Raw genomic sequence first — 27,787 nt, forward strand, 5'->3', positions numbered from 1 at the left:
GGGTAACTTTAGCCAAGTCACTTAACCCTGATGCCTTGCAAAAACCTCACACAGCAAGTTTTTAAAGTTCAATAAAATATATAAAATGTTCATTTACCATTGGATTTAGCTACCTAGAAATGCATATTAAAAGATGACAAGTTATGGCATTTTCACTTTTTTTGAAAGCCTATCTTAGTGTAGGGCAGGATCACACTGATTCCTGAATTTGTTTCTGTAGAAGAGATTGGTAACAGCAATGCTTTGAGTCTCAAGCATAACTTCTAAATTATGTCATCTTTGTCATTTACCTCAGGTACCCGGATGACATATGTAGATAGGTTAGATGTTACAAACTCACAAAGATCAAAATAACACACCTGCAAAAACTTGTTTAAAATTTGTAAATTTATTCCTAAACTTGAAATGAGTTAGCAGGAAAGCACTGAGAGCAAAACAAAAACATCTTCACTATACAAAGAATGTAAAATGATGTTACAGGCTTTTTAAAAAAAAAAAGAAAAATAAAAATGTCCTTAGCACACAAACTTCTGTAATGACTTCTTGATGCAGCCATTGGTAAGAAATGCTTAATCAACATAAATTGACATATTTATTCTAAGGCGCTGGCAGTTTTCTACGGAGACTCTCCGATTATATTGAATTTAAACACTAGAAGAGCAACAATGTGGAAACTTCAGTTAGCGTTTTCAACTCACTTGACTAAAAGGGTAAATAATCTGCCTGACCACTGTGTGCTCTACTGCCCCCTTTAAAAATTATGTTGAGGCAATGAAGGGGGAGGAGGGGCAGTATTCTTAAGAGAGCAACAGGCAAGCTCCTTTTAACGGTTTGAGAACAAAACTTGTCAATGGGAAGGGTCCTGGGAACCTTCTACCACCCCTAAACTTCCTCCCAGATTGCCAAAGGAAATGTCAGAGAGAAAGTGTTTCCACATCAAACTTCTTTCCACTATTCAAAATGAAAAAAAAAATCCAGTCTCTGAACAATAATGGTTTCAAATTCTGTCTGCTTATTGAAATGCTTCTGAAATAAAATTCTGGGGTTGAGACTTTCTATGATTTAAAGACATGCACAGCTCGAACCACATACTGCCGGCAAATAGGACACTCGCTCATACGCTTGCCACATTTGGTGCAAGTGACCATGTGGCCACACTCCAGAAGAACACAATCAATGACTGCGTCCATGCAGATCCGGCAGAGGTTGTCGTCTTCATCATCATTGAGCTGCATCTTATCTCCATCTGAAAAGCAATAAGAAGTGCAGCAGAACCATAGGGAAATGCAGAGACTACTTCAAAGCACCCTAACCCAGCCCAGACAAATGAATGCCTTCAGACCCTCCCTCTGCCCCTGCCTTCTGGTCATCCTCCTAAGCCTGGATGATCAGGAAGAGCCTGCTCAAGGATGGGGAACCAAGATCAAATCAATCATTCATGTTTTCTCCTTTTTACATAAGCATATGCCTACTTCATAATTCAGCCAAAGACTGTAGTCCTTCAACAGCATGCTGTAACCATTGGAACTATCCAACATTTCATTATAGGTCACTTTAGTTATCAGGCCTATATTCTGGATCTGGAGAAACTTTCAGTGTGAATAAAGACTTTTGGAATTCTAGATGCGATGCTGCCAACAGAGCCAAAAGTGAGGGTCTTTTTCCCCCAACCCGTATCATAGGCATGTATGATTGAAAAGCCATAATTAGAAGAAAAAAATAAACTTAGTCACTGCCAGTCTGGTGAGGTAACCCCCTCCAAAAAAGGGGTCTATTATTTCAGGAACTTATATGGTGTCCAAATGCTTCTTGTACATCCCCAGAAATAAACTGAATAGCCTGTGAAATAAAAATGTCCAAGATTCATGAACAGTTAAGTAAACCTTTGACCAAAAGTGATAAAAACAAATCTGTCATCAACCTGGCATGTTTCTTTTTTGACCACACATCATGTACCTATACCCTGATAAAAGACTGGCGTAGTGAAAAGGCACGTTAGATTTATTCAATGGCTCATACCCTAAATTTTCAGTCACAAAATATTTACTCACTACAACCTTTAAAAGAAATTTAAGATTTACAAATGAGGCAATGCAAAAGATACTGACTGATCTTTTTGTTTTTGAAAGGCAGTGGGGTTAAGTGACTTACTTGACTTGCCCAAAGTCACACAGCTAGGTAATAAGTGTCTGAGGCCGGATTTGAACTCAGGTCCTCCTGACACAGGGCCAGTGCTCTATCCACTGTGCCACCTAGCTGCCCCCATGACTGATCTTCAAAAAAAGTATCACTTTTAAACAGTGACTAGCACTATCATGTGGGCTTCTGTTAATGGAATTTTACTTGGAATAAAGTTTGCTTTTGTATATATGCTGAGCAAATTTTAGATGAAGTGTTAGCAGTTCATGGAAGTAGGGAAGAAAAAAGAAAACAAACCTACATGACTTTTGATTTTCCTCATTTTCTTTATATAGTCTGTTCACTCTTTCTACCAGCTCCCACTTTTCACAACAGCCAGAATAGTTGACAAAATTCCGAGCAAGGATTTCCTTCAATTGTCTGACACTCATCCCTTCAACATCTTCAAGACTTGACAGATCAGATAATGAAGCTCTCATCCGCTTTCTGGAGAGTCCAGGGATCTACAAACACAGATGGCATCATTAAGTTGCACTCTAGGGGACATCTAGTTTGGCACAGACTGCTCCAGCATTGAGGTAGTTAACATGCTGCTTGCTTCAATGTCAAATCTCAATCCCCCCAGCTTTCTTCCCCACCCACCAAGTCTAGCCTGCCAAAGGTCATCTTAAGCTGTAAACCTACCTCTTCGGCATTTTCTTCATCATCTTCTGTGTTTGTTGAGGGTGTTTCACCTTGTCCCTGTGCACATAATGAATTTTATCAGGACCAAAAGGACACTTTACTAACAAAACTCAAGCCACCATAATCGTTATCTAAAAACCACCTTTCCCACCCAATAATTAAATTGTTTACCAAAGTCTCCCCGGGTTTGGAAGTTCCTCTGTTCTAGACACACATAGCTCAACTACACACTTCCTAGAATGATTTCATGCACTGGTGCTCCTGTTAGCATATTCCCATTTCACCTTAAAAAAATCTTGTTTCTGTGACAATCCAGTTTCTGTGCAAGTATAACAAGCCAAGATTTGGCTAGGCTAGAGTATCTCTAAGGAGGGTCCAACAATGTTATGCCAATATTACAGGAACATGATCACAAAGACAAGAAATGGTCAATTTAACTATAATGCTGATGCTTAAAGGAATGGATACTTGAGGAAATGTAAGTAATAATTAAGTGTGGAGGTTGGATTTGAACTCAGTTACTCCTGACTCCAGGACTGATACTCTATCCACTGTGCCACCTAGTTGCCCCCCCCCAAGAAAATTCTTAACCTCTCCCATTAAAGTTGAACATTGAACATGAAGCTAATTTACTTTTATCAGGCCAATTTTCTATTTTCCAATATCCATCTACTATGATCCCATTCATTAGCAGAAATAATACTTAATTAGGGATAGGCAAAAATTAATCATAAAAAGCCAACCCCTCTTCCCTCTTCTGTCCTGACATCCTTACATTCTTACCTTTCATATGTAGCCATTTGTCCAAATTTTGTCCTTTTTCCCTTTGCTCAAGGTGCTTTTGCTATTATAGGTCTAGTCCTATTATTTACTACCACCACCCGGTCTTCCACACATTCAAAATAACTCATTTCCACCCCATCCCTTTCTCCTTTTCTTCTGTTGACATGCTGAAGACTCGGGGCTTCCAGTTAACCAAGCTCATAAGGAGGGTATCATCTTTGACTCCTTTCCTCCCTCTCAAAGCCAGCTGCCAAGTCCTGGAGATTCTAGTAAAGTACCTCTAACATCCATCCTTTCTCAACTCCCAGGGCAATTCATCTTTTTCACAGGTCTTTCTCCCATTTCAACTATAAAAATGACTTCCTCCCAGACTGGAGTGTCCAGGGGTTATTAATCTTTAAAAATATATATGTTTAAATATAATTGTTAACTGTTATAATCACGTTGTTTTATACTTTTAAATAAAACAATTATTCTGAAAAAGAAGTCCATAGATTTCACTAGGCTGCCAAAAGAATCCAAAACCAAAAAAATTAGCTCCTGCTCTGTCTGATCAATGCATCCCTTCCAACAATTCACTTTAAAAAAATGGATTCTAGCATTCAATGTTCATCACACACACTGGTCCCCAACCTCCCAACCTGTCTTTTCAGTGTTATCTCAATTTTATTCCTTTGCATTCTCAACATTATCTTTGCATCTTGCTCTTATATCACTGTGTTTTTGCTTATGTCAGCCCCATGACAGACTTTATCCCCATTTGCCAGGATCCTTTGATGACCTTCACACCCACACAGTGGTTGATCATGTTCATTCCTTTCTAGTGTCACAGATGTTCCTCAGCTAAGATTTCTCATGGCACTGAACTCTCTTTTGAATCTGTTATCTTTAAGTATGGAGAACAGGACAAGAAGTTTTCTTCAAACTACCTTTGCATATTTGTTTAAGATGAAATGTAAATAACAGTATTAGGATAGTATTAAGATTATTTTGAGGCAATTTCTTTTGGCTCTAGTTCATTTAAAATGAGGGGTGTAGCACGAAATACTTTCTGTTCTGAACTTCAGAAGCACAAATTTAATGATAAATTAGTCATTCTGCTAAATCTTCTGAGGATCTCTACTGAGCAACACTTTGCTTTTAAGTTAGAGCTATTACTATATTACCTCTACCCCAGTTAATGTGAGTAAGTGAGGTGACACTGCATCAAAACATTGTTACCTGTCCCACTGAATGTGTATGAGATTTCTATAATACTTGGTACACCTACATGTATTTAATTCCAAAAACATTCCTTTTGTACCATGTGCTGCCATAAATTCAATTCCCCCAGGAAATAAGAGAATGTTATTCCCGTTGAAAATAGATTAACTCCATCTTAATCAAATACCTTTATTACCATGCTATTAAAAACTTCAAATTTGCTAAGATACCCAGACTAAAAATCATGGAATTATACTGCTTTATCTACTTAAAAAAACTTTCAATTACTTTATTTACTACTTAATCTTAAAGTAGGTCCTTTCTACTCAAATAACCATCAATTAAATAATCATGGGCGAACTTTCTATCTAGAAGGCTCACAGCAAACAAATATCCAGGTACTTAAAAGTTAAGCTACCTGTGAAAGTGCTGCAGGGCCCGAGAATCCTCTTTGACTTGTGAGGTCTCCCTGCGATGAAGACACTGTTGAAGAAGGGACTGGATATGTCGAAAAAAATGGATGTGTAAAAAAGCTGGAAGTCTGTGACCTCGAAGAATTCAGGCTGTGTGTGTCCATGTCTTCCTCAGAGCCCAATCCATGATGGCACAGTACAAGATCAACCAAGTCTGCTTTCTCTCGGCAAGTGTCTATCGGTATATTTCGAAGAATGAGATACTGCCTCAGATCTTTGACTTTAAGTCGCATTAACTGAGGGCGCTGAAAGGCAGTTTCTTGTAACAAATGACAAGTACAACATCTTCTGAAATTTTCTTGTATGACTGAACAGACAGAACAAAAATCCTTCTTGCAGTCACAACATACATGCTAAAGAAATGGACAGAAAAAAACCCACTTTAATTATGGCCACTAGGAAGTCAGTCAACTACCTTAGTCCTGGGTTTGTTTTTCTTGCATTATCAGTTCTTAATATAATACTACATGGCATTGTTATAAAGCACTATATGCCTCTGATCCACTTCCATAGGTCTTTAAATTATATAGGAGTTAGGAACACTTGAAAACAAAACTGTTGAAATGATTTGGGTTCACAGAAGTTCAATAAAGATACTTTCAGAAAACCATACAAGCTTGTGTTAATGAATTAAAACCTTTCCACCCCCAAACACAAACATATAATTAGCAGAGAGCACAGCTGACACCACCCAGTGGAGGAGCAGTAAGAAACTTTTTTTCCTGGGTCTTTTCATAAACCATTCTTTCCCAGTTAAAGACAAGTACACTACAACGAGAGTGAATAAAGGAGAAAGGCAATTGATCCTTCAAGGTTAATCCTAAGAAACAGAGAACACTGCTAATACAATAATCTGAACCTTTTCATAGCCTTAATCACCCTCAAAGCTATTTCTACACCCCAGCTTAGAGAGTCATTAAAAGAAAAGCAATCATTTATTTATGTTCGTTGCACTGTTTCCAAAAGCTAATAAAGAAAAAAATTGAGATGTGAATACGAAGAGAATTCAAGACAACATGGAACTTTGAGGACCAACAAAGAACATTTAAGGTACTCTGCAGTATGAAAAATGTTCTGAAATTAGAACAGCAGCAACTTCCTTATTCTATACTTATGATTTTTAAAAACTGAGACCAGAATACTATTATAGTAACAACAAATATAGGGAAATGTGCAAACTTTTTGCCTAAGGGTACTTGGTAGAGGTCACTCAACAGAGGAGCCTGGATGCCTGGAATGAAGTGACTACAAAGCTCTATGAAAACAATTCTTTCTTCCTTAAACAAAAGCTGCAGTGTAACTGCTTAAACCACATGATTCCTGGGTATGGAGACAAGCTGTGAAAGTCAGCAGGCAGGTTTCAGGACTGGTTCAAGTTACTAGTTGCCTCAAGTTACTAGTTGCCTCAATTTACTTATTCAATAAACTGTAACTGCCAAAGGGTCCTTCTTCAAACATGCCTAAAGAATCTTTAAAGAAACCATAAATACAAAATCGACATATAGAATCATGGAATATTAGAGCTAAAAGGGCTTTTTGTTAATAAATAAGAATCCATAATTTGCTTTCAGAACTGAACACTGGCATCTGGGAAGCAGAAAGTGAAAAACTTTAGCAAAGCAGTTATGTACATCCAGACACAGACATAAGTACTCCTCCCCTCCCTGACATAAACCAAATTGTAAAACATGCTTTATCTTGGTGGTAAGCCAGCAGATCAAGGCATCAAGTTGCTCTTAAGACAACAAAATTATGGTAGTAAATATAAGTCCCTCCCCCCCCCCCCGTTCTGAGAACTTTACTAAAAAGGTAAAAATCACCTAAAGGAAATTTAAAAAAACTCACCTTTTTCCTAAAAACTGAAAATGAAAGTCCACAGGCTTTGCAAACTATATTAGCTCCTCCTGTAGCTGCTGGTGGGTATGTGGAGAAATCTGTGTTTGGTGCAAATCTGAATGGGCCAGTACCTCCCCCAAATCCAGATTGTTGACCTCTTACGGCTCCAGTCCCCATGACTTCATTCAGCAACCCACAGCATGAAGCCCACATAGATGTGGCACCCGCCTGAAAGAAACCACCAGACAATTAGCAAATTTATTTCAAAGAATAGTAAACAAATCTATCTGGACACCTCTCCTCTGGAAATGAATTATAAGTAATTAGTTCAGGGTCCAATAACCCTTTAAAGTACAAAGAATTCTCATTTTATGAATAGAAATCTTCCTACAATATATTACATATTTCCTTTATCTTAAAGTTTTCTTAAAGTTCTAAGGTTATCATTATGAACGATATTTTATTTGCTCAAATATAGTAAAATGAATAGAAGCTACTATGACAGAGAACCACTTTCCTTGTTAGTGGGGGCCAATTCAGCTGTTGTATGCTTGCATGTAGCGGTGCTCCCCCATCTCATTCCAATTCTTTCCCTGTCTTAGCAATTTGTTGTCTGTTTAGGCTCCTGAGAACTGTGTAAAGAGTGAGCTTTGACCAAGATTCTGAAGATCTTACATGTTAGTATGTATAGCTCTGTGACACTTATGTTGACTATTCAGGTACATCTGCAATCAAATCATTAACGTAGTATTAATCAAATCATTAACAACGTAGTATTTGTGAAAATTTGATTCAGAAAGTCTATCCAAAGTCAACCCTCTATTTTTAATCCTAGCTGATATACTTGGAAGTCGCAGGTCAACAGCACTGGGAAGAGGCACAAAATAATGACAAACCAACAATAAGCCTTACCCAAGGTTCTGAGACCTCCAAGTTCTAGGGCAGCTGCTGACCTGCATATCACAGAACACTGCTATACACAATCTCATTTGATCCTTACAGCTTCAACAAAGGTTAGCAATGTTTCAAGTTAGGAAGACTGAGAATCTTTCCTGAAGGCACCCGGGGCTCAGGCTTCCTATGTATTGTCTCTAATACAATCAGGATTCTGGGCTGATTTCCAAAGCAGGGATTGCTACTTTTCGGGTAGCCCCATTACTTAGCACAATGACTGATACAAACTAGGTGTCTTACTGATTCAACACAAAAAAATACTCAATAGTGAGTATAATAACACCTCGCTCCCAAGGATCATTAAGACCAAATGATATATTTGTAAAGATTTGCTACAATGCAAAGCACATAGTAGGATCTTAATAAATGTTCATTGAATGAATCTTAAAGAGAGGCAGCGTAATGGCTCAATGACAGTGCTCTAGACCTGGAGTCACAAAGACCTGAATTCAAATGTGGCCTCAGACACTAGGCTTGTTCTACCCTGCCTTAGAGTCTCCATCTGTAAAACATGAGTTTAATTATAAAGCATGATACAAGTGATAGTTACATAAAAGAATATTTACTGTGGTAGTTTAGAAGACGTAGAAGCAAATTTAGTCAAATCTAATAAACATATCCACAAGGAGGACCTTGAGGCCTCAGAAAGAATTGCATTTCTCATCCTTAGATAGCTACATGAAAGGGAGATGGTTTTTCAGATATGAGTTGAACCTGATGATCTCTGAATAGATAATAAACTAAATCGATACACTCTCAGGTATAAGTCTATTGTATATAATTACAGGCATAGTTCAATCACCTCTCTCCCCAAGAAACTCGAGGTGCTATATACAGACTCTCAAGTTTGGGCAGGTTTTCCTGTTCACCTAGTCTCTAGAGAGAAAATTAATTTTGTATTCATTTTCATATAGGATTATGGTTTCCTGCAATTAAATTTCTTTGAAAGTAGGGACAGTTTCTTTTTTTTAAAACAAGACTATTTCTTAACTTTTTTTTTAATCATGCATCCCCATGCTAGTCTGATGACACCTCGGATAGTTTTTAAATGCATAATGTTACACAAAGGAAACCAATTATATTTCAAGCCATTAAAAAGACTATTTGGGTTTTTTTTTTAAATCCACAACTCAAGTTCACAGACCCCTAGTTAAAGAACTCCTGATCAGTAGCATAATGGACTACACAGATAGAAATTCCAGGCATTTTGAGCTGGAAAGAACCATAGAGATCTATCTAAAAGCTGAAGATTGAGGAAAACTTCCAAAAGCCCCCAAAGTTTTAGAAATTTGTAGAAGCTCATACAGCTAGTATCAGGGGTAAGATATGAACACAGCTGTAACTCAACATCAGTGTTCTTTCACCATACAATTCCTTTGCCTAGTAAGGAGCAAAGATTAAATATTGAAAGGAAACATTTTTACATCCTAAAGAAAGCTTGCTAATTTTCCCTTCCTTGATGCAGTATTTCTTAGTGATTCAGGGACTGCTACAGCCTATTGGTCTTTGGAAATCAAGAGTATGTTCTGCTTAGCCTGGTCTGGGATGTGCCCTATAATGGAAGGGTATAAAACTCACTCCATTTCCTCTTTTAGAGATAAAGTATTTTTTCCCCTTAGGTTCTTTTGAACTAGAGAGAAATCTACTAGGACTTGATTGAAATTCAAGGAAGCAAGGGGCAAGCTAGGTGGCACAGCACAGAGCGCTGGCCAGTTCAAATCTGGCCTCAGACACCGAATAATTTACCTAGCTATGTGATCTTGGGCAAGTCCCTTAACCCCATTGCCTTGCAAAAACAACAACAAAAAAATTCAAGGAAGTGCCCTAACCTTGATCGAATTATCAAAAGTCAGTTTAAAAATCACTGAATTTTTCCCTCAAGCGAATCGATTCTTAAAGGGCCATCAAATCTAGCCCCCAATTTTAGAGATGAGGAAACACAGAGTCGGATGACTAGTCCAGGGTCACACAGCTAGTGTTTATGAAAGAATTAGAAATTGGGTCTTCCAGATATAAAGGTCCACAGCTCTACGGAGTCACCTAGTACATAGTACCACACACATAAATAGGCTCAACTGAATGGTTGAATCCCTTGGAGGATTTACAGGAGAACATGTACAACATGTACAAGAATTCCATAATCTGAAAAAGTGTGATGATATAATCTAGGGCATGATCTTTGAAGGAGTAGCCATGTTAAATGAGATCACTAATACACTGAGGTACCTGAAAATAATGTATTTGGAAGCTACAACAAGGGCAGCTAGTAGTACAGTGGATAGAAGGACCTGAGTTCCAATCCGAGGTCAGGCACTTAATAATTGCCTTGCTGTGTGACCTTGGGAAAGTCACTTAACCCCATTTCCTTAAATAAAAGTTAAAAAAAAAACAAAGGGGCAAAAGACCTCAGAATTTCAAAGTTGGAAAAGATTATCAAAATCCCTTCACTACTCATATGAAAACAGGCTTTATTTAAACATTTTTTTTAAGTAATGGGAATTGACAACTTATTAAAGTAGCATTTCACTTTTGAACTAGTGGAGTTATTTGCCTATTTTTAAAATGTTCTTTATCACTTCTTTAGAAGCATTACTTCTTCCTTCTACCCTTTTCCCCCACTGAAATTCTGGTCTCAAATACAGCCTTACAAAGTGTCACACTATAGTAGTCATTATGTTAAATCAGAATCTTGAGATAAAACATATTGAAAAGCTTTATTAGGCTACGTACTAAGAATCAAACTACTGGTTCTTGGAAATGTTCAGATTACATTACTGTTTTAATTTTATATGGAGAGCTCTAACAATCTTCCTGTTGTAGAGTAGACCCATCAGAGTCCTTTCCAAAACTATAATGCAAGCTCTCCAATTGCTAAGTTTTCTCTCTTTAAATTAATTCTTTAGGAAAAAAACTTAATTAAAAGAAATAATTCTTCAGGTAGCCTCAAATAGTACTATCCCATATTATCATCAATGCTCTGAACAAAATATTTCACAGTTAAGGGCAGTAACAAGACTTCTTCTGGGAAGAGACAAGAGTAAAATAGCTTCAAATCTTAAATTTTGTTTATGAATGCATGAATGCATAATCTAATGTGATTTTATAATCCGGCATTAGAGAATATTTCAACTTTTAAAAGAATTCATTATCATGTTTTTAATACAGTCCTAATATCACTAGAACCTTTTTTTGGTGTCAAGATTCATTTTCCAAAAGTTTTTATGCATTAAACTGCTAATTTAGATGCATAAAATACAATGGATCACAAAGGAAACCAATTATGTTTTAATTAAGATGTATTGTTTCCATTCAAGTTCAAGATAGTCTCCAACAAATTCTTTGTGAGGTTTCACAGGCCTCAAGGCTAAGAAGCCCTGCATTGTATGTCTGTTTAAAGGGGCTTTATAAACCCTTTTAATGATTCTACCAAAAACACTACTAAACTTAAAGGAAACAAAGTTTGCTGTTCTTTGAAATTAAGCAGAGAACAATAGTAGGAAGTTGCACTTTGACCAAATCCAGAAGGACATTTACAATCTGAGCCACTTCACTTGAACCTCTACCCACATTGGCATAAGTCACTTAACTGGCTAACGACTCAATGAAGAATTAGGCACTAACTAGCCCGTGATCATCTTAATGAGGAACAGGGGTCATTCAAATTCAACAGAAGGAATTTAGAATTCGATACTTTTAACCTAGTCAGACTAGATGGAAAAAGGAAAGACTCAAGGAATCCCTAAATAATCCGAACCCAATGTACTAACAAAATACTACAAATCCAATGTTGTTAACTCAACAAAATCAGAAATTCTAAATTAGAGCATTGGTATAAATTAAATATTATGTTTAGGAGACAGGAAAAGATTTCCAGTTAGTCTACTTTTCTCAGAGCATTTATGAAAGATAAAAGACTCTAAAGATGCTAATTAATATTTTGCCCCTAACTAGGACACTATCCTACCAAGTATCAGAATTTGTCTGTAAAAGCTATTGTCAGTGTGGAAATAAACATATAAATATCCATTGTTTCTATCACAGACAGAATTCAAGGCATAGAGAACTCAAGTGGGTTAACCAAAACATCCTACATACTAGTATTAAAAAGAAACAAGTACCTAATATATGCATACTAAGAACTTAATAAATGCTTTTTCATTCATTCAACCAATTCTAGACTCAATGTAACTTAATGAATCTTCATGCAAGATATTTGATCAGACATTCAACTTTACTTATATCATAGTGGAGATTCTCTCAAAAGTTCCAATAGAAATCTGAATGCTATATGGCTGAAGAGAGTAGATAAGAAATCATTAAGGTTACTTACCCAGTATAAGATTCACAAAACAAATTTGCCAATACACAGTAACTTCAGAACACGTTAGACCTTGAACTAGACAAGGAATTCAAGAAAAGAACCTGGTGAGAGGAAACTGAAGAACAGATTCACCCCCGTTCTACCACACTACTGAGGAATAAGGGAACATGATTGTTACCTATAAATGCCTTCTGAAAAACGCCAGTGAGGAAGAATCCACTATCACCCACACATCTTCAGAGCAAGTTGTAGAAGGGACTTGCTGAGAAATGGAGGCCCAGGGAAATGAGCTCTCTACCTGCCCAAAGTGGGAGTGGTAACAGTCAAGGATTTAAATAAATTTATGCTTGGAAGACTCCACACTTTCAAGGGTTCTTTCTATCTGAACATACCATCTCCTGGCTCTAGGGGGGAAGCAGCACAGCACAAGTGGATAGAGGGCCAACCCTGGAGGTGGCAGATGTTTGGTTTCAATCCTGTCTCTGATGGGCTGTTAGGTAGCAAGAGCAAGTGACTTTTCTCTGTGCCTTAGACATTACTCTAAAATCCTTAAGTTACAAATGAATCATTCATCTGTCTGGATTGAAGAAGTTTCCACAACAGTAGTTCTCCACAGGGAAGAAATCAGAAGCCCAGTGAAATCACTTACACATATAATTAGTTTGGGTCGGAACTACCATGCCCATGGAAGAACAAGATTCCAGAACTATGTTTAATTAACATGAGGTTCCAACTTAAGTTTAAAAATCCTAACTCTTTGTGGTAAAATAAATAACTATCCTTAAATCTAAGGATACTGCAAAGTTATCTGATTTTAAAATGGCATACTGAAGAGAGAAAGACACACTGAAGGAACATGCGCCAATGAATTGTTGGTGGCACTTCCAGAAAATTTGGAACTCTGCTGCACAAGTTACTAAACTGTACATGCTACTGGACCCAATTTTACCAGGATTAGGCTGATGCTCAAGAAAGATCAAAAACACTCCAATGTACAAAATATTTCTATTTACACAGGCTGCAGCTTTTTTCATATCTTTTTTCTCCCCTCTCCACCCCCCCAAAAAAAGCAGGTGCCCACCTTTCAGAAAATGATTACACACACAGTGGTACCTGAAGCTAACAGTCTGAGTTTCAGAGAAATTGTTTCTATCTCAAGTCAAATGAAATAAAGCAGATTAAGTCAATTTATACAATCCCAACATTATACAGAAAAAGACTACAGGTCTGGAATGAATGCCAATGATGAACTGCAAGACGAGAGGAATGACACTCATACCCCCGCCCCTTAGGTGATGAATTCAAAATCTAGAATGAGTCACACGTATTTGAACATTGCAAATATAATCATGTTTTTACTGGACCTTGCATATTTGTTTTAAGGGTTCTAGATTTTGTTTAAAAATTGTTCAACAGGGCGGGAAGTGAGAGGAAAAATTGCTCATAAAAATAAAAATTAAAAAAACCAAACCACTAAAAAGCAGTCATTTACAGGGCAAAGTTGCAATGTTTGCTCAACTGCCCAGTCGCCAAAAACGAGTCATTTTAACCTCACTGCAAAGAGCACTTCATTTGGAGGGTGCCCCGTTATGATTCCTGTAGTTGGTACCACTGAAATCGGGACTAGAGAGTCATGTACGCCCCCAAAACTGAGTATTACCCCTGCTGAAACTTTGTAGAACAACTTTACAAAAAATCGCTGTTCTGTATACAGTAAACAGGTCTAAGATTCCTATTGTGGAAAAGACCATTTTACAAAAGTAAAACGCAAGAGAACGTTAATGACCACTTAACGAAAGTCCAGAATTAGCCAGAATTTTGTACGGGGGGGGGTCAGAGAGCAGGGTTCAAGGTCAGAAGTCTTCCATCTGCTTTAACAGAGAATTCGGTTAGCCTGCGTGGACCGCAATGCTGAAAGCCACGACTAGTCAGTAGGGACAAGAACGACTCTAACGAAGTTTTCGGGTACCACGCCGAGCAGCAGTAAGGAGGGGCCAGGCTGCGCTTAGGGGAAGCTCCTCTCCCGCTCTCTGCAGGCTTCGGCGGAGATGGAGCCGAGACTGGCTTCGGGGCCCGGGCTGCTCCCCGGCCGCCGTGAGCCTCGCAGGCGGGGGCTCGGGCCGCGCCAGGCGGCCGCCGTGAGCCGCTCCAGTCCCATCCCACATCCCTCCCGACCCCGGGCTCAGGCGGCTCGGCCGCCCCTCCGAGCCCGGGGCTCCCCGCCGCGGCCGGCCCTCGGGGAGCCCCGGGGGCACGGAGGGCCTCCACGCCGGGGCCGGCCGGGCTCGTCCCGCGCCCCGGGACTCCTCTCACCTTCATGGCCGCAGCCGCCTCTCCGGGGTCGGCTCTCCCGGAGCACTCAGCACCATAGCAGCCCCGGGCCGGTCACCGACGTGCCGGCCTCTCGGGACCGCCGAGGCGCCTCCGGACTGCGAGCCGCCCGGGCGCCTATGGAGGAAGCGTCGGCAGCGGCGTCGCCACGTAAGGGGCGTGGGGGCACGCCGGCCGAGAAGGGACCGGACTCGGAGGGGTGGGCCGAGCGGCGCCGAGAAGGCCAATCCGGGGCGAGAACCCGAAGGGGACCGGCCTCGAGGGCCAATCACGCGTGGCAAAAGGGGAGGGTCTGCAAGCAGGTGGCGGGCAGGACCCGGGCAGGAGCAACCATTCCGCCGGAGGGGCGGGGGAGGCTCCCGAGGACAGGAGGAAGAGCTCCTGAGTCATCTGGCCGCCCCGCCCTCCGAGCCCTGGCTGATGACGTCACGCGGGAGGCGGAGGGGAAGAAAAGGCGCCAAAGGCGGAGGCGAATGCCGAGGGCCCAACGGCCCCACCCGCCCGCGGCCCCGCGCGGCCTCACCTGCGCTCTTCGCGCCGTCGACGCCCCCGAAGTCCTCCCACAAAGCTCCGAGGCGCGGCCGGGCCTGGGGGGCCCATCTCAGCCCCTTCGGGCCAGGCCCGCCCCCGGAAGCGCTTAGTGCACGCGCCCCCGCCTCGGGGAGCCCCTGGGGGGTCCCCGCCTCGGGGAGCCCCTGGGGGGCCCCCGGGGGCCGGGGCCTCGGCTCACCGCCTCCATTAGAGCGCAGGGAAGATGCCGGAACAACCCCCGGTGGCAGCTCGAGCCTGACGGGCCTGCCCCCCGCCCAGGGCTTCCAGGGGGCGCCCCGGACCCCGCCCACCCCGCAGCCCTGTGACCCACGCCCCATTGTGACCCGAGTCGGGGGTTCTGAGGGGTCCGCCCCTGCCCCCACAGCGTTTCTAGGGGCCAGAAGCCAGACAAGACTGTCCCCAGGGCAGATGGCCCCCAGGGGGCTCCGCCTCCACCCGCCCCCGGGGGCGCTTTCCTCGGGCTCTGGGTCCGAGGGCCTGTGACGAGCCCTGGGGAAGGGGCGGCCTGGGGGGCATCGGGCAGCCAGTGGGGCGGGCCAGGCCTGGGGCCACAGAAGGGCGTTTTGGCCCTTGGAGGCTCTGGGGAACCCTTGGGAGTTCACTGTGTAGGAGGGGGCCCGCAGGATGAACGTGGCAGCCGAGGGATGAACCCCGAGCTGTCAGACGTGGTGCCCCAGGCTACTATAGGGAAGCCAGGCAGAGGGAATGGGGGTGCATTCAGGTTGGGATCCAATGAGTTCCAAGCATCCACGGGCCATCCAGCGGAAGATGCAAGACTAGATAAATAGATTTGAGAATCATCAGTAGAGATGGTCATTAAATCCATGGGAGCCGATGAAAAAAGCAGAAGAGGTAGAAGAGAGGGAGAAGGGGCCCAGGACAGAGTCCGGGGGGAGGGGGGCACCTTCCATTAGTTGCTGGGAACTGGATGAAGACCCAAAGGAACCTGAGAAGGCAGATAGGAAGAGAACCCAAAGGTGACAGTATCATGAAAATCCAGAGAGAAGAGAATGATTAATAATAGTGTTGAAGGATGCACAAAGGTCCAGAAGGATGAGGGCTCAGAAGAGAAAATTCAGTTTGGTTATTAAGTCACTGAACAAAGACCAAGGACTATTAACTTTAATTTAGAAAAAAAAACTGCTATCTTATTGTCTGATCTTGCTATCTTATACTATATGCTTAAGGATATGATTTCTCTCTCATCACATTCAATTTGGATCCATGTATACCGTGGAAACAATGGAAAGACTGGCAAATTGCCTTCCGTTGGGGGGGTGGGGAGGGAAGTAAGATTAGGGGAAAAACTAAAAAGTCATCACTGGTAACTTTACTTAGGGATGAATGAAGAGGTCAGAAACCAGACTCTACAAGTGGAGGAATGCATTGTAGACCTCAGGGAGAAGGGGAGAGAACTGTGGGAAGATATCAGGTATAGAAAGTTCTGGGTATATTTATAAGCAGAAAGCAGCCAACAAACAGGAAGAGAGACTGAAGATGATTGAGAGGCTGGGGCTGACCACAGATGGGTTGGATTGGGGGCCCCCAGAAGGACCCCTCTTGCTGAGACTCAGGGAAAGTGCCTGAAGAGATGAAACAAGGAGGTAGAAAAGAGGAAGCTCTCAGTAAAATATGAGAACAGGCTCTCAGCTGAGAGAGTTCAAGACGGGAGCCAGGGGAGGTCCAAAAGAGTGGGAAAAGTCTAGTGAGAGAAGAAGTCAATTAGGCAGGTGTAAGAGAACAGGTTCAAAGCAGTGAAGCCCATGTGAGCTCTAGTCAGCACAATTTTAGTTCAGTAGCACAAGAGGGGGAGTCTTAGGAAGACTTCACTGATTTGGACTTTCCCTTTAAGAAATGGGGAGGCCTTTGATATGAATGAACCTCAAGACTTAAGAAACTATCTCCTTGGCAATGATTACAGATAAAGGAGAGGGAAAAGACTTACTGTGCTATCACACTAGCAAAAGGCATAAGAGAGCTGTTGTAGCCAGCTAACATCAAGAAAGTTTCTCTTGCTTCCCCTATGGCTACTCCAGGCTCCAGCTTGCTCTATGGTCCATGATGCCTTAACCCACAACCACCAGTCGGACTATCTTCTGGCCAACATCTCCTCTCATTCCTCTCCCTTAACCCCATCCTTCAACTTGTTTTTGCTCCGGGAAGAAAAATTCTCCAGACTTCAGAATCTTTCATGTTTCCAGATTCAGGGAGATCTGACTTTAGGCAGTGAATCTCACACTCAATGATTTCAATTTATTCAAGGATGGGTTTTTAACTTATCAAGGTATAAGAGCCAATGGTGGCTCTAAACCATACCCCACCCAGTCACCCAGTCCCTTATAGGGAGAAGACTGATAGAACAGGAAAGGACCTAAGGACCCATCTAATCCAACCTCCTTATTGTTCAGATGAAACCAAGAGAGGTTAATAACACAGTTCACAGAGAAAGGAAGTACAGAACAAAGATCCAATTTCGTTGGTCTTTCTACTGAACCATACTGCCTCCCCAGAGATCCCTGTGGTCAACTGTTTATACCACAAATACTTGGAACTCTTGAGATCTCATGATTTATTTAATAAGGAGTTATGATGCACTCGTCATGCCTACTGTGTGCAGAACATTGTACTGGCCACTGGTGGGAGAGAAAGACTTTGCTCTCTGATTCACTGAGCTTGAAAGAATGTCTTCACTAAAACTCTCCTCTCCCCACCCAAATGAGAAATGCACAACACTGGGCCAAGTGAAGTCCTAGAGCAAATGGCAAAAAAAAAAAAAATCAGAATCAGAGAACTAGATGTCTTAATCCAGAGTTAATCCAGTGCAAAATAACTTGCAAGTACAATAGGAATCTGTCTTAACTCCCCATTCAGGGTTCCTTCTGCTGGGAGACACCCGTATTTTATAACTCTCTCTCCAAAGTACATGTATGAATAGTGGGGTAGAGATACCTTTTTTAGGTTTTTGCAAGGCAAATAGGGTTAAGTGGCTTGCCCAAGGCCACACAGCTAGGTAATTATTAAGTGCCTGAGACTGGATTTGAACCCAGGTACTCTTGACTCCAGGGCTGGTGCTTTATCCACTGCGCCATCTAGCCGCCCCTAGAGATACCTTTTTGAATTACCCTTTCTTCTCAAAGACCTAAAGGAGCTGGTCCTAAAGAAAAAGGCTCAAGTCATTCAGAAAATACCCTGCCTCCTTATTTCCTTTTGTTTCCAGCACTATGCTCCAGACTCTGGAGATACAGTATGGTAAGAATTCAGATGTACAAAATCATGATTCTTCTTACCTGGAATACTTAGCAGAATGTGAAAACATCAAGAGAGGATCAAGTGAAATGATCAAAGGGATGGAAAGACTTTAATGATGGGTAAATAGCAAAAAAGTAAAAGCTAACATACCTATGTACCAGGTTACTGTACAACAGAAGTTTATGGGTAACCTAACATAGCAAGCAGAGTCAGTGAGGGAGAGGAGGAAGGAAAGTGAGGGGGGAGGGGGAGAGGACAGAAAAAGGGGGTATAGTAAGAGGGAAAGAATACAAGAAGTGAAGTCAGTAAGTATATATAGACATAAGCTTTATATCTAGTGTATCCTAACTAGAAATAAGTTGAATAGGTAGGAAACAGAGATATATAGCAACATATATGGACTCATTAAATATGCATGTGCAGATAAATAGGTTTATAGAGATTTACAGATATGGATAGAAAGAAAGCTATAGATAAGTGGGGAGAGATATATAGATGTAGATGGATTACATAAATCTTTATGTATCTCTTTCTCTACGTATATATAGCTGGGCAGTTAGTGCCAGGCCTAGAGTGGAAGATAACAAGATGACTCATCTTCCCAAGGTCAAATCTGGCCTCAAGACACTTAATACTGTGTAACCCTAGGCAAATCTCTTAATTTCATTTGTCTTAGTTCCCTCATATGTTATATGAGATAGAGAAGTATCTTTGCCAAGAAAACCCCAAAAAGGATTACAAAAAGTTGGATGTGCCTGAAAAATGACTAAATAAAAACAATGTACTTTTACCCTAACAGAAGAAGTGGAGATGGTAAGGATTAACAGACAGACACTGGTGAATGGATGGATGGATATGTAGATATATGCACAGTACACCCTTACACAGAAAATGGAGTCATTAAGTCTGCTACATATACACACATACGCATAGATATCTACAGATATATGTACACAGATATAAAGATATGTGCATCTATATCTGTAGATAAAAGTATATGATGTATTTACTTAAAGATATATAGACACAGTACAGCATAACAAAGAAAATGGGAGTCTTGATATGATTGTCAAGATTATGTGTAATACACCAATTATATATAAATCAAGTAAGCATTAATATTATCCACGGACAGTATAACCTAATAGGAAGTATAGTTAAAAGATACAGAAGCACAACAGTAATAACGTCAAAAACAATTATCATTAGAATTAATTAGATGAGGGAAGGCATCGAAGGACCCGACCCAAGGTGCTAGAGGAAAGAAGGGGGTGCACCCAGGGCAATCTGAGCAAGGCTCTCGGCTGAGGGGTTAGGAGGGGGGCCCGGAACCCCGAGGAGAGGGCAGGCTGGGGGCAGCGCAGCCCCTGAGATCTAGCCAGCAATCCCGGTGGGGCGCGAGTACGATTTGTACAAAACAGACGTGGAGAATGGCGATACCCACCCAAGACTGAGAATAAGCTGGCATCCAGCACCCACCCGGGGAGGAAGTGGCCGAGGCAAGCGCGTGTGCCCTGGCCTGCGGATTCTCGGGTGACTATCGCACCCACACACGGCCGCGCCGTGCCCGCTCCAGCACCGGGGAGCCCGCCCGTCCACGCCGCCTCACCGCACCTGCGCCCACCGCGCCTGAGCGCAGTTTAACACCCACCTTTGGGCCGCTGCGAGGCTCGGCCTGCTCGGCTGGGCCTGGATCCTGGGGATCGGCCTCCCCCTTCCGCCCGAGCGCGCTGTGGCCACGTGCAGCCGGCTCCTCGCGTCACTCTCAGGTGACCCCGACCTCTGACGTCAGCCCCCCAATCACAGCTCGGGCTTCCCCGAGAGTCCCTCCCCTTCCGGCAGCTGGCCCCTAAAGGCACGAGGCTCGCCCCCCCCCCCCCGGGGCGCCACTGCCTCCCCTCCCTCTCCTTCCGGCATTTACCGACACAGAGGCTTCATTTCCGAAGGGATCTTTTCACTCCGCTCTGGGGCACGTCTGCTTTCCGACATGGCCTACCCTAGCCTCCCCCGGCTAACCCGCGTGGCCACCATAGGAGCGACGCGAGCCAGCGAGCAGCCGGATGGCTGGCGCAAGCGCCACTTCCTGTTGTGAAACAGGCCTGGAGCACGTGTGTGGTCACGTGTGCGGGCTCTGCGCCCCGCCTCTTCAGCTTGGCCTCGAGTCGCTGCCCGCAGCGTTGACCCTTCCTGGCCGGGCCCGGCCTCGCCTAGGGCCTGCCATGCGCCCCTTCCTCAAAGGCCGCCCTCTTTTACCCCAACTCCCCAAAATGGGTCTGGGGGATACATTGACCTTTTCGGTCATTTCCGGTCCTCAGGGGGAGGGGCTGTCTGGGCCCACCAGCTTTCTTCCAGGGATGACCCCCACCAAAGGAGCCCACCCTGCCCCGAGGAGGAGGGGGCAGAGGACCTCTGTCTTAGGGGCTGGGCCCAGCCCCCTCACAGGGCCTCCATGATGTTGGCGAGCTTTGGGACCTGTTAAAAAGGAGACTGTAAAAACTGGAAAGGGGAGTTGGATTTGGGGTCAGATGACCAATATTCAAGTACTGACTTTGACCCTTAAGTGCTAGGTGGCCTTGGGTAAGTCATTTTTCTTTTCTAGTCTCAATTCCTCAACAATAAAATAAGTGGGTTAGACAAGATGACCTTAAGGTCTCTTTCATCTTTGAAACAATGACTCCATGAAGACTAATGAAAAACCTCATTCTTTAACCTTAAGAAGCCCAGATTTATTCCTAGTGACTGTCTACCACAATAACATATCTTTTGACGTTTCCAGGCTAGTTATAATTTGTATTTAGTTTCCATATATGTAAAACAGATGGAGAGAGGTAAGGCTGCCCTCTTATTTGATACTAGACTGAGAAGGCGACCCAACTGATGATGGTCAAAGATATAAGCAAACTGACCTCAAAAAAAAACTTCAAAAGATTAAAAATCCAGTAAAAAAGTTGTTCCAAATGACTAATAATAAGAAAAATATAAATAAAGCTTATCACCTCACACTCAAAGATGGAGAAAGATGGAAAAGTTCATATTGGAGAAGCTGCCTGAAGACATATGCCATCCGTAGAAATGTAAATGTAAATGTAAATGAATCCATTCTGGACACTAATCTGTTGTGATACTTGTAACAGTGATCACAGAACCACTCCCTTTGCTTTGCCTCAATTAATACCATGGCTTATTGGATCATCAAAAATGTAGTATAACTAGGTCAACAAGTATGGTCAAAGATGTTTGCCACCCCTTCCAAAGCTATTTCATGCAAGTCCTGTGAAGTTTTATTGAAAATGTTCACACCTATCAAGAAGGCATAAGGTTTCATAAGGTTTTTTTTAACTTTGTTTTAGTCTATTAAAGTTTCTTCTCTATCACTGTTCCCTTCCCAAGAGCTTCATTTATGATATACAGGTTTTTAAAAAGAAATAAAAATTTCCAGCAAAAATAAACAGTACATTGAAAAAAATCCAGTGTTATATACACTTTTTCACACCCAGGAGCACTGTATTAGAATGGTCCCTTTCTATTTCATCTTTGGGTCCAAGTTTGTTCCTTGTATTGTGCAACATAAAGTTTCCATGGTTTTGTTGTGGCTGTTTTTCCATTTACATTGTAATAATCATTGTATATCTAGTTTTTTTTCATGATCACCTATTTTACTTGGCATTAGTTCAATGTCTTTCAATGCTTCTCTGGATTCACCATTTCTTACTTAAACCATCCTCCAACTAATGAATACCTATTTTGATCCTATTTCTTTACTACCACAAAAAGTTACAAATATTTGAGTGTACAAAGAGACTTTCCTTGGGGGGAACTCCCTTGGAATACATACCTGGCAGTGGATTCTCTGGACCAAAGAAGAAAAACATTTTAGTCAATTTATTTGCATAATTCCAACTTTTTTTTTTACAGACTATAGAAATTCACAGCTCCACCAACAATTCATTAGTGTGTGTATTTTTTCACAATTCCTTTACTATCCACTATTGCTGTCTTTTCTCAGTCTACTTTTTTTTTTTAGGTTTTTGCAAGGCAAATGGAGTTAAGTGGCTTGCCCAAGGCCTTACAACTAGGTAATTATTAAGTATCTGAAGCTGGATTTGAACCCAGGTACTCCTCACTCCAGGGCCAGTCCTCTAGCTACTGTGCCACCTAGCCGCCCTCTCAGTCTACATTTGTCATTCCTGTTATCTCTGACAATTTGTTGGGTATGACGTGTAATTGGTGAGGCTGACACCCTTTTCTGTTGAAGATGACTTTACCTTCCTGTATTAGTTGCTGGTTTTATGAATCATTGTGGACAATGCTTCACTGTGGTTGATTGCTTGATAATCAGTTTTCTCATGTTGAACTTTTCCAAATTTGGCTAGGTTGTTCCTTCAACAACAGATGCAACAGACAAGATACAACAACAGACCCCATAATGTGCACAAAGACTCTCCAACTTGGTAGAACTAAGAACTTCCACTAGTAACCTTGAGCATATCAGATGATCTCTCTACCATTACAAGCTTCCAAATTAGAGCTAAGAGGAAGCCAATACTTGAAAGATTGCTATTGTTCAACAGCTGTCACACACCCTTGGTTCAGACTGAGAATCCTTCCTCTACCTCTGACATGGACCAAACAAATTTAAAACCTCATATGTTTTCCCCAAAGTAGAAAGAGAACATTCATTTTAAATGGTATAAAAGGATTTAAAGACCATGGAAAGAGTTTAAGGAGGGATTAATACATTCCCCAAGAACATTGGTCAACTTCTTTTTTTCAATAAATATATATACACTGAAGGCAAAGAGGACAAAAAACTAAAAATCCCATCTAAATTTTCCAAATTTTATCTTTTTGCTTTTCTCCTTAACTAAAAGTCATATTTCAACAACAAAAAAGATAACAGGGGCGGAGCCAAGATGGCAACAAGAGAGGATGGTATCTTAGGTGCTCTCTCATAAATCTTAGAAACTAAGGACTTTAACTAAATTTTCGAGAGACAGAACCCACAGAGGGACCCAGTGAGGAAGTTCTCCCACTCAAGGTAACCTGGAAAAGAGCAGAAAGGCTCTGCTCCCTGGGGTCAGAGGGGTGGCCTGCCAGAGCAAAAGAACTTCAGCCTCCTGGAGGCAGCCCCATGGTGCTGGGAGCCCTGGCTCACTGCAGTGCGGGAGTTTCCTGAGTTATGCCCCGGGGAGCACCAGGCACAAATTGGGGGAACAGTGGGGGGACCTCTGCTAGAGCAAGCACTTGAAGTTCAGCCCTCAGGGCACACAGGTAGCAGCTTGGCCACTGCATTCCAGATCCAGGAAACATAAGCAGGTACAGCTGATAAGCAGGAGCCTCCAGGGCATGGGCCCATTGAGCTGAGGGAGGGGAATGAAGAGAGAGAGACTGTAGAGCTCTGTCCTCTGCCCCTGGAACAGGACTCTGGGGTTCTGACCATATTCAGATCCTGATTGCAGTCTAGACCCCCCCCCATAGAACAGCAGGGACCCCCCTCTACCTCAGCCCCATAGCAGAGGGGGGTGCATATGCTCACTCACAGACCAGGAGGGAGGACAGAGCCTCACACACTGAGACCCTTGTGGGATTGTCCCAAAAGCTCAGGAAGCACCCCCAAAACAGGCTTAGGCTGGGAAAATGAGCAAGCAGAGAAAAAAGAGGAACGCCATTGAGAAATACATTATCTATAATCCCAAGAAGGATCAATATACTCAGTCTGAAGATGAGGAAACACAAGCTCCTGCATCTAAAGACTCCAAGAAAAACAGAAATTGGGCTCAGGCTATGACAGAGCTCAAAAAAGACTTTGAAAATCAAATGAGAGAGTTAGAAGAAAAACTGGGAAAAGAAATGAGAGAGATGCAGGAAAAACATGAAAATGAAGTCAGCAGCCTAGTCAAGGAAATCCAAAAAAATGCTGAAGAAAATAGCATGCTAAAAACCAGCTTAGGTCAAATGGATAAAACAGTTCAAAAAGTTATTGAGGAGAAGAATGCTTTAAAAAAGCAAAATTGGCCAGATGGAAAAAGAGATATGAAAACTCTCTGAGGAGAACAAATCCTTCAGACAAAGAATAGAACTCAGGGAGATTAATGAATTTATGAGAAATCAGGACTCATTACTTCAAAACCAAAAAAAATGAAAATTTAGAAGAAAATGTGAAACATCTCATTGAAAATTAAGATGAAAATGTGAAACATCTCATTGAAAAAACAACTGATATGGAAAACAGATTTAGGAAAGATGATTTAAAAATTATTGGAATAACTGAAAGTCATGATCAGGAAAAGAGCCTTAGCATCATTTTCAAAGAATTACTATAGGAAAATTGCCCTGATATCCTAGAAGCAGAGGGTAAAATAGAAATGGAGAGAATTCACTGATCCCCCTGAGAAAGAGATACCAAAAAAACAACCCCTAGGAATATTATAGCCAAATTCCAGAACTCCCAAGTCAAAGAGAAAATATTACAAGCAGCCAGAAGGACACAATTCAAATATCGTGGAGCTGCAGTCAGGATCACACAGGACTTAGCAATAACTACATTAAAAACTCATAGGGCTTGGAATATAATATACCAGAAGGCAAAAGAGCTTGGAATGCAACCGAGAATCAACTACCCAGCAAAAATGAATGTCGTCTTCCAGGGAAAAAGACGGACTTTCAATGAACTAGGAGAATTTCAAATGTTCCTGTTGGAATGGTTTGATCTTCAGATACAGGACTCAGGTGAAGCATAGAGATTGGAGGATAAGGGGAAAATATGAGGGACTTAATGATGATGAACTAGCATGTATTCCTGTGTAGAAAAATGACACTGATAATACTCATATGAACCTTCTCAATTAACAGCAGGTAGAAGGTGCTTTTATAGATGAAGCATAGGAGAAAGCTGAATTTGAAGATAAAATATGGTGTAAAAATGGAGTCAATAGCAAAAAGTGAAATGTAATGGGGGAAAGAAAAAGGAGAGGGGGGAATAGGCCAAGATATTTCACATAATAAGATTTTTCTTTATTACAATGAGCTATTGCAATGATATGGAAGGGGGAAGACAAGGGGGATTGAGGGAATCTTTGCTCTCATCAGAGGTGGCTAGGAGGGGAAACAGCATATATACTCAATGGATTAAAGGCATCTGGAGTAAGAAGGAGAGAGGGGGGAAGGGGGGGATGTGAGTGATGGAGGAGAGGATGGACCATGGGGGAGAGTGGTCAGATATAACACATTTTCTTTTTTACTTCTTTCAAGGGGCTGGGATTGGATGGCCTATCCGGGACCATAGGGCCAGGTGGATGCTGGGCCTAAGGGGTGGTAGGGGGGCTTGGGGCCTCTTGGCCCCAGGACCAGGGATCTGTCTGCTGCTTCACTCAGCTACCCTACGGCAGAGTCAGAGTGAAAGGAGAGAGAAAATATAGTACATGGTAGTAGAGAAATACAAAAGGAGGGAGTTGTGATCAGCAATGGCAACAGTAGAAAAATATGGAAGTAACTTTTGTGATGGACTTATCATAAAGAATGTGATCCACCCACGACAGAGTTGTTGGTGTTGGAACAAAGACTGAAACACATTTTTTATTATTATTATTTTTTGGGGGGGTGCAGGGCAAATGGGGCTGGGTGGCCTGCCTGGGGCCACATAGCAGCGTGATCCTTGGTTGTCTGAGGCCAGATTTGGACCCGGGTACTCCTGGCTCAAGGGCCAATGCTCTGTCCACCACCCAGCCACCCCTACTATTATTACTATTTTATTTTATTTTGGGTCTTTTGTTTGTTTTGGGGGGGTTTTGCAGGGCAGTGGGGTTGGGGTGGCTTGCATGTCACATGGCTGGGTGATTGTTGGGTGTATGGGGCCGGATATGGGCTTGGGTGCTCCTGGCTCCAGGGCTGGTGCTCTGTACATTGCGCCACCTGGCCATACCTACAATTATTACTATTATTTTTTTATTTTAATTTTTTTCTCTCCCCTTTACTTTATCGCTCAAGCGAGTCTATATTTTTTGGGAGAGGGAGTATTTTGTTTACTCTTAAACAAAAATATTTTATTAATGTATAAAAAACATCATTTGTAACAAAAAAAAGTGCATACCCTTTGATCCGGCATACCGCTCCTCGGTCTATACCATGAAGAGATGACGAAAGAAAACATCACTCGTACAAAAATATTCATAGCAGTCCTGTTTGTAGTGGCAAAGAATTGGAAATCAAGTAAATGTCCTTCAATTGGGGAATGGCTTAGCAAACTGTGGTATATGTATGGAACATTATTGTTCTATTAGAAACCAGGAGGGATGGGAATACAGGGAAGCCTGGAGGGATTTGCATGAATTGATGCTGAGTAAGATGAGCAGAATCAGAAAAATGCTGTATACCCTAACAGCAACATGGGGGCAATGATCAACCTTGATGGACTCACTCATTCCATCAGTGCAACAATCAGGGACAATTTGTGGCTGTCTGCAAGGGAGAATACCATCTGTATCCAGAGAAAGAACTGCGGAGTTTGATCAAAGACCAAGGACTATTACCTTAAATTTAGGGGAAAAAAAACCCTGATGTCTTATTGTCTGATCTTGCTATCTCTTATACTTTATGTTTCTTCCTTAAGGATATCATTTCTCTCTCATCACACTCAATTTGGATCAATGTTTACCATGGAAACAATGTAAAGACTGACAAACTGCCTTCTGTGGGGGTGGGGGAAGGGAAGTAAAATTGGGGGGAAATTGTAAAATTCAAAATAAATAAAATCTTTAATAAAAAAATAAATTAAAAAAAGAAAAAAGATAGCTTAAGGTAGCCAATTAGAGAACCTTTCACCAATTTCAATAGTGTACAATCATTTTCCAAGTCTCCTTGATTCCATTTTTCTCAGCACCTCTCACACCTGCTGTTCAGCCTCTCATCACCTGTCTGTGTCCTCTTCATTTGACTCCTTGCTTTCTTCCTCTTCCTCTACTCCATCCTCCAAAATAATATGCCTAATAAATGCTCGTCTAAAGTATTTCCCTATTGCCTCTAGATTGAAAATACAAACTCAAAAATTCTCCACCACATGACTCCAACTTACCATTTCAGGTTTATGTCTTGCCAACAAACTGGCCAGCTTAATGGTCTCCAAATCTGCACAGCTTCCCATGGAAGCCCTCCCTTACCCCCCCCCCCATTTGTTAGGACTTTTCTCGTGTTCAAATGATTCTTAACTGTGTACAGTTATCAGATTTTTGAGGGGAGGAACATTTTGTTTTGTGTCAGTATCCCC

General features: G+C 42.0%; 1 protein-coding gene across 6 annotated transcripts; it reads right to left on the reverse strand.

The window, feature by feature from the left end:
• Positions 1 to 368: 368 nt before the first annotated feature.
• Positions 369 to 26,644, reverse strand: RNF34 (ring finger protein 34). 6 transcript variants are annotated; one of them, XM_074205596.1, is made up of 6 exons: positions 26,615 to 26,644; positions 7,128 to 7,346; positions 5,228 to 5,635; positions 2,824 to 2,880; positions 2,441 to 2,642; positions 369 to 1,246 (listed from the first exon to the last, which is right to left on the reverse strand). In XM_074205596.1, the coding sequence occupies exons 1-6, from the start codon at positions 26,627 to 26,629 to the stop codon at positions 1,056 to 1,058; spliced, it is 1,092 nt and encodes a 363-aa protein (XP_074061697.1). In that variant the 5' UTR covers positions 26,630 to 26,644; the 3' UTR covers positions 369 to 1,055. The 6 variants fall into 6 exon arrangements, with proteins under 6 accessions (XP_074061697.1, XP_074061701.1, XP_074061702.1 ...); XM_074205600.1 differs by lacking the exon at positions 26,615 to 26,644 and adding an exon at positions 20,447 to 20,536; XM_074205601.1 differs by lacking the exon at positions 26,615 to 26,644 and adding an exon at positions 20,177 to 20,256.
• Positions 26,645 to 27,787: the final 1,143 nt, after the last annotated feature.

Source organism: Macrotis lagotis, chromosome X, assembly GCF_037893015.1.
Source record: "Macrotis lagotis isolate mMagLag1 chromosome X, bilby.v1.9.chrom.fasta, whole genome shotgun sequence".
NCBI classification, from domain to species: Eukaryota; Metazoa; Chordata; class Mammalia; order Peramelemorphia; family Peramelidae; genus Macrotis; species Macrotis lagotis.